Source organism: Passer domesticus, chromosome 2 (genome assembly GCF_036417665.1).
Source record: "Passer domesticus isolate bPasDom1 chromosome 2, bPasDom1.hap1, whole genome shotgun sequence".
Classification (NCBI taxonomy): domain Eukaryota; kingdom Metazoa; phylum Chordata; class Aves; order Passeriformes; family Passeridae; genus Passer; species Passer domesticus.
In genome coordinates, this window is record NC_087475.1 from 17,271,696 (window position 1) to 17,283,957 (window position 12,262).

Consider the following 12,262-nt stretch of genomic DNA (forward strand, 5'->3'; position numbering starts at 1 on the left):
ATAGAATCCTTGTCAAATTTTATCACGTACAGTTCCATCCACAATTGTTTCACAATAAGCTCATTAAAAGTAAGAGCACTGGTTCATTAGAAAAGCACTAATGAATTATGTAGTTGTTTAATTAGGCCTCCTCTGACAGAGCAGAGACAGAAACATAAAACCAGCAACACATCTAAAACATTCCAGAGGTGCTTCTCCTCTGTGTCATTTCATGAAAAATGCCAGTTCTTTGAGCTAATAATGCTGCTTACAATACACTTCAGAACAGCTCTCATCTACGTTGGGGTTCAAACCTTCCCAGTCCTGCTGAGTAGGTGAACATCTCTCCAGAAAACAAGTGTGTCAGGAAGACCAATGACCACCCTGCTGCTTGGGCCTCAAAGTGATTCTGGAGATAAGAGCAATAATTATAATGGAACACACTTTTAAAATTTAACAAGAACTCTTGAATTAAGCATCTTTTTTTAAAAAGTGTGATAGGCATCCCCGAAAATATTACAATACTCACCAGATGTGAGAAAGTTCCAGGATGGGCAACTTTGATTTTGTGAAGAAATTCTTTGCTACAGAACCTGTTGGGAAAGCATGCCTCATCAACCACTGGAAATTAATTCTCCAAATTCTTCCCTTTTACCAGGTCTGCCGTGCCAGAAGCAGACAGTTAATTTATGTCCAAGAGTTGCTCAGATTAATCGGATGCTACTGTAGATGCTGGACCATTTGTCTCCTTCTGAGTAAATGACAGAGAAAGCCAGAAAGAGCTGTTGACCTCATTTCTCCATTCCCTCCATATGGGAAAAATAAATACAGGGAAAACGACTTTAGCACTAGTAACTCTAACCTGCATAACAAGTATGTCACCAATGATGAAATAACAGACACAAACAGCCCTGCTTCACCCAGAAGTCATGTGCACAGCAGTATGGTGCTTTGACATCTGTACTGCTCTCCCAGTGTGCTGTTTCAACCATGACTTTTCCCTGCAGTGACAATTTTACAGAGAGGAAAAAAAAAAAAAAAGAAAATAAAAAAGAAACTGCAGAAGATTCAGCTAGCACACAGCTCCTGTCCTACTGCAGGCATCCTCATTCACCCTGCCATAGCAGCCCTTCTCATACTTCTAGTTAACAAAGACACTTCTTCACCATCTCACATGCACAGGCTGTCAGGGGTACCCCAGAAGCCCTTCCTGGGTACAGGCTTACAGATCATAAGGAAAAAAACCACAGACTTCTGGGACAATAATGCTCTTCCCTTCAGGCAACCAGTGGGGAAAGAATCAACCTTGAACAATCATTTGTTCTTTGAAGCAAACTGCATGAAGGAGACTTAACCGAGATGAAGAACTGCTGAAGCAATAATTTCAGTTAGCAGCAGGTCATTTCTTTACACTTTTGGCTGGATCAAAGCCTCTTGAACCCCAGTGACACAGCTAGGCTCATTACAACTACCTCAGTTTAAAACCTGTGACATATTCCTTACCAGACCAACTATCTGTACATGGTCATCTCCTCTCACAAGCAGCCTGGACCTTCTATTCAGGATGGAAATCTGAGTATGATCAGAGCCATCTCAGTATGCTCTTAACAATACTTCTATCATGTACGTGCTCTCAATTAGGATTGTTTCTGGATTACCTAGAGGTCAAAATCTCAGTCCCCCAGAATCATAAATCCTCAGGCTTGACCACCCAGGGCAGTTAACTGCATGCTTCACTGTTATCACATGGACACTGCCACAGTTCTGCTGGAGAAGCCAGCACAACCCTCAGGGGGTTTTCAACTCAATATACACTGCAGGTGTGATCCACAAATACAGCACATCAAATGCAGAGAGCTCATTTTAATTTTTATCAAATTGCCAACACTTCTCCCTTAGATGTAATTATTTTTCTAAAATCAGGATATTTAGGAAAAAATGTAAGGGCCACAATATTGATTTGAATAGGCTGCCTTTAAAAAGAAACATAACCAACTCTTACAAATACGCTGCCAGAGACAAAAAAGCATTTATTTACTTAACACTTTTCACCTCCCAGCCTGGTCCCCCTACTCAGTGTGCACAGTGTTTGGGAGGAATCACCTGAAATGAAGGCGCTGAGGTCGGGCTGCAGGGACCTGAACTGGTTAATGTAGTAATCTCGCTGCTCCTCCGTTATCCTCCAAGGGTCATCCGAGTACTGGGTGCTGCTCTCCTGCTGCTCCCGCTCCACTGAAAGAGACTGAAGGGAGGGACACTGGCACCAGCCACAGGGAAGGCACCACAAGGGCACTGGGAACCTCAAGAAACCAGACTCACACTTTTCCATGTAGCACAGACAAATTTTCAGAAGACAAGAAGCAGAAATGGTCACACTGATGACCACCCCACTACTTACCTGTGAAAACTGAGGCTATTATTAGGTATCTTTGCCCCTGCGATTAAAGGAAGCTTTACATGACCAGTGGTCAAAGGAAATCTGGCTACTGCTGACCACTAAAAGTCTAAATCATATTTTACTGCCTCTAGATTTGTTTTGGGGGTCCTTTTTTCCTGCCACGCATTACAGCCCAGAACTGCACACTGAAATGGATGGAACCAGTAAAGGCCCTAAAGCTGCATTTATGCAGGTTTGTGCATGAAAATGTATCTTCGCTATGAAACTACGCATTTAATCTAGGAATGGTGCTTTAACTATGGAAATATCCCACTTCTGGACCCTCTGCTCACCCCAGTAACTCAGCACTCATTATGCTAAGTCAGGGAGACACAAAAGCCCCTAGAGACCCCCTCCAACTTCTATCACTTCCCAAGGTTTAAGCAAAAATCTACCTTTGGGTAAAGGAATATCCTGGAGGAGAAGGGTATTCAATTCAATTATTTCTTTGCTCTGCCTTTGGTGTCTGATTAACTTTTTTAAGGGAGGCCTGTAACTTTTGCAGGCTGGATGGAGGTATCTACAAGAGGGCTGCCAGTACAGCTGGTGTCTTTGTTAAAATGGAATAAATGAGTATTCAATATTTAAGCCTACATAAAAGCGAAGGCAAGAATGAACAACAATCAGCTGTGAAACCCTTTCTGTGACATACCTGTCTATTTCCCAAGAATCAAATGCAAAACACCAGTTCTGAAATACATCAAAAGATCCCTGAAACAGGCAACATCATAAAGCTGTAAATTAATTTTAATTTCAAAGTGCTACACAAATGCACCCAATTTCATTTCAAGTTAGCACAAATTATGTGACACTACCTGTAGATCTCTTTTGGAGGCTCAGGTGACATTTTATTGTGGGTGTGAGGTGCTAAGCACTAAGGAAAAGGTAGAATCTCCGAGTCTTTCTTATTTAGGAGAATCTCTCACTTAAGAGAGCTTTGCCCTTCCTTAGGGCAAACTAATTGTTTGCATAATAAATGCACAGCAGGTACACTGGAACACAGGAAAGATCTGTTTTTATAACCAGCAGGAAAATATAAGACCCATTTTCAAAAAACAAACAAATGCCCAGAAATTAATGTGTTCTGTTTAAGGTGCAATTTAACCAACTGGGGTGAAAAACCAAAATATGCAGAATGTTAGTCATAAATACTGTGCATGCGTCACAGATAGCAACCTAAATCAAGAAGGAATCTCTGTGAAATCTCATGTGCTTTCAATGAAAATGTTACATGTCACTTACCTTTAATGATTTAATTAATTTGATTGTTTATTGTAATTTCTCCATCCCATCAGCTCTTTTTCCTCATATACGAAAAAAAACACACTTCAATTTCTAGTCTAAAAACACCATGAAGAACACGTTTCACTTTCAAAGTGAGAATTTTCTGCCTTTTAAAAGAATTTCTCTATTGTTTTGTTACTAATACTACTGAAGAAAAATATGCAATGCATTACCCGGTTAGGAGTTGAACAGGTGAGTGCAGATTTGGCTCCATAATTCCCTGAAGATGGTCCATCTTGCTGGTGAGTAGAGTGTCTGACTTCGTAAGGAGCTACAACAGACATTTAAATTAAATATATAAATGTCAGGATAATAAAAAAATGCTGCTAAAGGAAATAATTAAATACCACAAGACAATGAATGTAGCTTGTGCACATTGTATCTGAACATCAAAGTCCATCTGGTCAAGCACCTACCAAGTGAACCCGGTATCACAGTACCAAAGTCCATTTTGTCTTATGCAATAAATTTCCAGCCACATACCTGTCTTTCCCACTGCACCATTCTTCTTCAGACATCACTGAGACACTGTCACTTATATACTGCTAGACAACAGAATCACTGTTCATCATGTTTAAATACACATTTATACAGCCTGTCCATGCATTTAAACATTTTATATACTTATAGCCACATTTAGCACAAGAACTGTTTTAAGTAAGAAGAAATAATTCATTTGGTCTATAAAAAATATGCTTTGGCAATGCTATCAAATAGCAAACCATTACTTCTCCATATAATCTTCCTCTCCCCTAATTTCTGTTGAAAATCAAAATACACAACTCACCACTTTGTGCTATTTGGGGAAAAGTTAGTCTTTTTTAGAAAAAGAAAAAGTAACTTCTTAGAAAAGTAACAATTTATTCTTCTTTTGCTAAAATAAGTCACTTAGGCTCCACTGCAGCAAATATAGTAAGCAGTGACACAACATATTTAGGAACTATGTTTTAAAAATAGGGCAAGCATGCAAACAAAAAGGCAAGTCACTTGCAAACCCTTACACAGCTGAGAACTGCTACCAGCCTATTTAAAATTTACCATTACAAAGTCTACATTAGATAGTCAGAACCTTAAAGAAGTCCAAGAGATCTTAAAACTTTTGATCTCAGGAAGAGCTTAAAAATTATGTGCCTAACCCCCTTGTTTTCCTAAGGGGTCTTATCCTGTATTGTTATCTATTTTTATTCCTGTACAAGTCACTGCTAATTTCAGATTTAAAAAAAAAAATAAGGAAGGTGAAAGGTGAGAAACATTTTCAACTCAATATACACTGCAGCTGTGATCCAGAAATACAGCACATCAAATGCAGAGAGCTCATTTTAATTGGGGAGATTTAAGGGGAAGGAATATTTAAACATAAAGCCTCACGGCTATATGCTTGCTAGCATGAAAAACTTTCAGAGCTATAAAATGTACACAGTCATGGTTGCAGTGCAGAGGCCTGCCCCTGAAGACACCCTGTCCAGTTTCATGGTGAGATCTGCAGTACAGCCCAGCCAGCCCTGGGCAGGGGCACAAGCACCTCCTCCACATGCCTACACACAGCTGCCCTTTGGAGTGCTCTTCAGGAAACTGGAAAGGTCTTCATCTTAAAGGCCAGGAAGAACCGGCAGGTCCTGCATTAAGCCTGGCATTTGGTACAGCATGAGTCATAAAATGTTAACTGCTCACTGCCATTGAGAATACATTTGACTGAAGTATCCCTAGTGGGATTAAAATAGGAGTGACTCGTTTTCTGGAAAACAGGAAAAATTGCTTTCTGAAATATAGCCATTGTTCTGCACCTCTAAGATATTATTATCTTAGAAATTTCAGCAGTTAAATAATTAATTTTGCAAGATGTTGGCAGCTGGACTGGATGTTGCCTGGTCACTTCGCATTGCTGCCGAGTCCATGAGAAATTCCACAGAAGTTACATTTGCAACCAAATTCAGAAGGAAAAAAACCCCAACACCCAAAATATTCCCTCATAGCACTGACAGATCTGGGACAGGGTGCTGAAAAGAGCAGAGCACTCAGCAGGTACACAGTCAGGCAGTCCTGATGGACATCCCCTGCCCAGCTCTCCACATCACGAGCTCTCTGCCACTCTTCTTCACTGGGGCAGAACATGCATTGTACCAGAAAGCAACTGCACTGGTGTGCTTCTTTCAGAATTAATCCCACCTCTGAACAAGCTGCAGTTTACCTACACAGCAGGGAATGCCTGTGACTCAGTACTGGTACAATTTTCAGGTGGAGGCCATTTTATAGTGTCAGACACATTCTTATCACAGCTGTACTGAGTTTCAACATGTTGAATAGCTCTTTTGTCACTCATTTGTAAATAAGGACAAAAGGTGAAGGACTAGCATGCTTCAATCTTCAGTCACTGCAAACACACTAAGGTAAAGCAGGAGGGATGATGGTATACACCAATACCTCCTATTGCCACCAACTTGGTCACCACATGTTGCAATTACAAGAGCACAAGTGCTGTACAATTAAGAGGACTGTAAATTCATAGTTAAACTGGCTTCTGCCCCATTAGCCTCTTATTAAAATCTGAATGTTTTCCCACCTACTCTAATGGCACCAAAATGACAGACAGGATAATCTATGCAGTGCCTAGTTTTGGTCTGAATTGCTGAAGTTACATTGTGGGACTGCTTCTACATTCTCATCCTATTATTATTTCTGTTACAAAACCAGAGATGATATTATCCATTCCTGCAAAGGATGGTTCAATTCCCAGCTGAAAATTAATATGTGTCTACTGAAATCAGGAGCAGGCTTTTCTTGTCCTCTAATGAAACCAAAACCATCATGCACTCTGACAATCCTTGCAGGCTCTCTGCCACTGGGGTATATTGCAGAGCCTTGTCAGAGGTTAGGTATTAGCATTTGTGAGCAGTCAGACATAAATCTAATTTAATAGAAAGTGAATAGGAAGACAAGATTGAACAGTCAAAATCTATCGATCAAATAATTTTTCAAAACATGAGTCTAATTGAATTTTAAAATCATTACACTGATTGTCACTAGCATTTAGAATTTGGATACTTCCAATAAGGGGAAAAAAAAAAGAAATAGTATTCGAATACAATGTGCATTGCCGTTTTTATCCTACCTCCATGCTGCTGTTCCAGCCCACTTCTTGCTTTGCCATACCCATAACTTAGGGGTATTCTCTGGTAAGTAGATGGAGAAGCAGGAGGTGAGCAAATTGGAGACATCGGAGGAGACTTGGGTTCCTATTTGAAAAACACACCAACACAAAACACAATTCTGAGACAAAAATTGTAAGAAACAACCAAGTAATGCAGCAAAGTGGTCCGAGTGCATACAATATGATGGACAAACAAGAAAAAAAACACTGCAACATCCTCAGGCCCTTTATTTCCAAGAAAATGTTTAAAATGGACAGGCAGGATTTGGTACTGAGCCACTGAGGGATAAAGCTATAACAAAAAATATATAACAAAGTATATACAGAGCTATAACAAGCTTTACAATGGTCAGCTCAATGTATTTTACTTCCAAAGATGCCTGAAGTAGTAAATGTAGAAGGCTCAATGTGAGTGGATAGCTTTGATTTTACAGTGCGAGTGCATTCTTTGTGGGAGATCATTTTTCATATTAAAAAAAATTACAAAAAATTAAAATACATCTCTGGATCAGTATTTTAAACACTGTGTATCACTGGGTAACTCTCCTAAAGCTTCCTCTTTTCTTTGATTTACTGAGATTGCTTGAGAAAAGGATGTAAGCCTGAAAGGTTTTACTGAATAAAGAGGAAAATACAACACAACACAGATAATCCAGATGGAGCCAGGGGTTTGAGGGCAGTGTTCTGCTTGGGTGTCAGCACACAGAGGACAGGCGTACATGCTCTTCTTCCTGATCCTATTATTCCACCTGTGTATCTTGTCATCAGCTCACTCCTGCTGGCTGACCTCGGGCTGGGAATGCTGTTACTGATGCCAGCACACCCCATGATAAACGTGGGCACGTGTTTTGGGAAGATAAAAGTGTTGCCACCAGGCACTTACAACATGACCTGATACAGTACCAGAGGAGAAGGTGTCAAGCCTGGGGAAAATTATGCAAATCAGTTTTTATGAAAATTATGCAGCACTGTGAAGCTTCTTGTATCTGAAAAGTGCTCTCTACACTCCTAAATACAGGTAGTATGAATGTCCCTTGGATGCTTCATTAAACTGGCAGCTCAGAACAACAGATGCTGGGACAATGTTTCACTCGGGAAAAAAGAAAAGCAGCTGTGTTCTGGACATCTCCTTGGGGAGATAAAAATGAAAGAAAACGTGGGGTCCTTACCCCACCCAAAAAGAGTGGCTCATGACTGAACACCTTCAATTGAGTATTTCTAGAGTGACTAAGGACCATTAGTTCATTACCATACTGGCCAAGGGAAATCACTCACTTTCCTACTCTCTTTCACAGACAGATTTCTATTTGCTGCTTCTCCCACTTCCTCTCCAAGAAACAGTGCGGGATTAAGTAGGAGGAAAACACTGAAAGAACTTACACAGAGTACCACAGGGCTAACAGCTTTATACAAGCTCATATAGACAATTTTCTTCAGGGAAGCAACTGGGATGCACCAAAACCAGAACACAGGCATGATGGGGATTATTTGCACATCAGGAGCTCATCTCCTGTCTAGTGGTGGAAAATTGAGTAAGCCCCTGTGAGTGTAATCATTTACAGGACTGGACCTAAAAGGAGAATGCATAATGACATGTTGGCCTGAAGGAGACTATTACCTGTTTGTCCCCTTCATCTGTTCTTTTGTAGGAATTTTTTTCCAAAGTTGCATGTGGAACCTGAAATTTAACTCCATGGAATTCTGCTGGAGTCCCGTAACGTACTTCAGTGTCATTTTTCAACGCCATAAATCGCGGTAGAGGCAATTCTGCATTAAGAGAGAGAAAAATTCAATTGAGACTACAGAACAGAAGAAGTACTTTAAGTAGTATCATCTTGTAAAACCAATGAAAAGTTTATCTATAAAAGACTGCTAGTAATATTTTGTAACATTTTTAAGTATGGGGCTTCTTTGATTATTTTATGTCTTAATAAAAATATGAATGTTACACAAAGCTACATTCACTAGCTTAACATATAATCTCTCCATGCAAAGAGAAAGAAATAAGCCTTGTGCATGTTATTAAAGCAAGCAGCAATCTCATTTCCTGCCTTCAAAACCTTGCCTGTAAGAAAAAGAACAGTTTCCCACAGAAACTGTGGGACGGATAAATTAATCAGCCAAGATCACAGTATCCTCAATGCTGCCATCATAAAAGGAACAAATCAAAAATGCTAGGGTTCAGAGACCACACCAAGGCCTAGAGAGACAGCTGTGTCAAAAGGTCCCATGTTGCATCTGCTGTGCTGAGCAAGAGACTGACACTCTTTCACTCTTTAAGACAGCTCCCAATTATTCTGCAGAAACACCATTTATTTTTGTGCACAGTCATCCTAAAAGATCAATACAATTAAAATTAACAGAATGCTCAACACCAAGCAAAGCCATTTGTCCATCATCTCTGTAATCTTTTACACCTACATTTACAACCACAAGAAAATAAATCAATTGGAATTTGGTACACGTTACTTCACTCTAAAGGCACTTATATATATATTTCCTAAAGAAAATGTAATTAGCACTGGAAGAAGTTTTATTGAAATTTTATTGAAACGGAAATAAGCAGGATATCAATACAAGGACTGCAAGTACCTGTTTTCCTTCAAATTTGTGGATAATTTGCATATGCTGGACTTGTAAAGCATACAGAGTAAAAATCTCAGTCCAATTTAGTTTATTGGGAGTTTTTAATTGTTTGGGGGTTTTTTTGTTTTTGTTTTTTGTTGTTTTTTCTTTTTAATTAACATCTTTAAAAAGGACAGCAATGCAAGAGAAAGTGCATAAGCCGTTCATAAGGAAAACTGGCAGACAAATCCAGGCCACTCCTCTTCACCCTTGTTCAACTCCTGTTCCAGCAAGGCACTGAACCGAACTGTGCCAGCTGCATCTGGCCCCCTGCTTTTGGCCAGGAGCTCTGCACCACAGGAGCTCAGCCCACACAGGTCATCATGTGCTTGCCATTCTGGCCTTCCCTCCCTGGGATGGGGCAGACCTGGGAACCCTCTCCCTGTGCCTTGCAACGCACATGAATTTGACATTTCACTGCCCTTATCAGGGAGAGCAGAGCAGAAGCTGTGCTGGGAGCAGGGACCTGATTGCAGAGTTGCGGGCAGGGGCTGCCTTTCCAGCCCTCCCTCTGATCCTGCAGCAGGTTGCATTGCTCCTCCCGTGGCACGGTGCAAGCACGGCCTCAGGGCCACCCAGGATATGGGAGTGAAGGGTTCCAACCTGTTCCAGCTCAAGCAAAAAGCCCTGTGTTTTGAAGCCCAAGCCCCGTGTTTTGAGGCCCGAGCCCTGCTGAGGCAGAGTGTGCATCACTGAAGCAAGAACACCGAGTTCCTTCCAAGCTGCTATCAAGGTTTCACAGCTGAAAGGGACCTGCTTTCTCTCTTCATTGCTTGAGTTAGATAAGACTTTTCAAGAAGCTTTCTTCTCCACCAAAAATGTTACATTTAATATTACTGTCAATCCATTGAGAAGAATAAAGCTGTTTTAAAATACATCTAATATACATTTTCACACCTATTCACAGTAAGCACTATGATTTTATCTTCACTACCCATTTATTTTGGCAGGATTATCTGTGAAAGCAGATGAGTGTTACAATCTGCCCTGCACAGAGGGACTCCCTGACCTGCCCATGTCCCCCACAATGTGCCTCCACCCAAAGGAGCTATCAGCTCTCACTCTGGACAGCTGTCAAGATTAGAGGCTGAAAGTGAGAGAGAAATGCATCTCCCAACACTGATTATCTGTCATTCCTGCTGCTCCTTTGCAATGCCTTTTCCAGAGGAAAATGTCATATCATATCTCCCATATCTGTAATTCCCTGCAATTTTCCACCACTCACCTGGAGCATGTAGCATTACCTTCCACTCTTTCTGTACTCCTTAAATTTTTCAGAGAAACATAAGAAGAAGTTTACCAGCACGGAGAGCTGACAAGCATTAAAGAAAGGGAGAAACAAGTGCATAGCACTGCAAGCAAAATTTGCTACTTACCATTCTTAATGCTCTCAATCCGTACTGGGAACCCTGACTGTGCTGCTGCAATTAACTTCAAAGCAATATAAAATTGAGCAGGACCAAAATAACCCACACGCTTGGCTCCACAAACTTCTGTAATCTGAGAGAGAAGACACACATTGTCAGTTAAATGAATTTCATTCTTCCAGAGGATAAGATTCCCACATAAACAAAGAAAACACTTTAAAACCACAAAATGCTTGCTGTATTTGAAGTTTTCTACCACATGTATTTGTTCCAATTCAGAACATTAGGAGAGATGTTGGTAGTTGGTAGACCAGAGACAGATTGGTAGTTGCTACACTTTTCAGAAGCACTCCTGGTTAACACTGCTATCCTAAAACAAATTATGGGTTTTTGTACCATGTAAGATTTTAACAGCAGGGGAAATTAAAAGTTCTTAAGTACCCTGTCCAGTAAAACATTTCCACCAGGAAAATTATACTTAATATTAGGCCTAACAACAACAATTCAGATAATCACCATAACTAGAACATAAACACAACAAAAGATCGCAGCACACCACTTGAGCAAACGATTTTTTGCGTGAAAAATTAACATGGTCTTAGCACTGAAGTTTTAAGTTCTATGTATACTTCATTACTTGCTTCACTCTGCCACTTTCATGAAGCAAAGAGCACCATGTTCACACACTCAGACAATGCCTAAACAAACAGCAGGTATCAGCAGGTTTTAAGTACAGGCACCAATTCTCCCATGCCTGGAGCTCCCAGATATTCACAAACAAACCTCTGACAAGCACTGGGGTTAGAACAAAACTCCATTTGCCCCAGACATAACAGGAAATCTCAAATTGTTTTCCTGAAAATACACCTAGATTAGCAATGTCTGCTGGCTGGTGAGGTGCACCCTCCATGACAGTCCTCCATGGGCAAGTGTTGCCTCTGGAAAGCCATGTCTGTGGACTGGCTCCCAAGCTACAACAGCCTGGAAGAAAATATTAAACTGCATATAAGCAAATAGCACAAATGAAAAGTCTATTTTTTAAAATTTTTATATATATATATATATACACACACATACATAGCGGCAAAATGTGACGTCAAAAAATTACTTCAAAAATCAAACATTTGTAATGGTAATTCTTACTAATCAAAGACAATTGTTTTCAAGCAAACCCCTTCTTCTCTGGATGGGGCCTCTGATTTGACCAAATAAGCTCTGGCTACTTTCTCTTCCTACAAGTTTCAAACTTGGTCACAAGACACATCAAATAGTTTTTTTTCTCCTACTGCTTGATGGATAGGGAGATTGAGTCTCTGTATAGGAGAGGACAGTTTCAATTAACCAGAAGCATTTGTCATTCTCTTTCCTGTCACCACCATATTTTCTGGAAAAATCCCTTGCCCAGGATTTCTCTCCTGAGAA

The 12,262-nt window shown here is 40.3% G+C and overlaps 1 protein-coding gene across 2 annotated transcripts in view; it reads right to left on the reverse strand.

Moving 5' to 3' along the window:
• The window catches only part of REPS2 (RALBP1 associated Eps domain containing 2), a 96,677-nt gene that overhangs the window by 50,918 nt on the left and 33,497 nt on the right, over nt 1-12,262 (reverse strand). For both annotated transcript variants that reach the window (XM_064407593.1, XM_064407594.1), the window contains exons 2-7: nt 10,850-10,973; nt 8,467-8,615; nt 6,810-6,933; nt 3,874-3,971; nt 2,083-2,221; nt 509-572 (exon numbers count right to left, since the gene is read on the reverse strand). In XM_064407593.1, the coding sequence (XP_064263663.1) occupies nt 509-572; nt 2,083-2,221; nt 3,874-3,971; nt 6,810-6,933; nt 8,467-8,615; nt 10,850-10,973 (698 nt within the window). The remainder of the gene's footprint in view (nt 1-508; nt 573-2,082; nt 2,222-3,873; nt 3,972-6,809; nt 6,934-8,466; nt 8,616-10,849; nt 10,974-12,262) is intronic.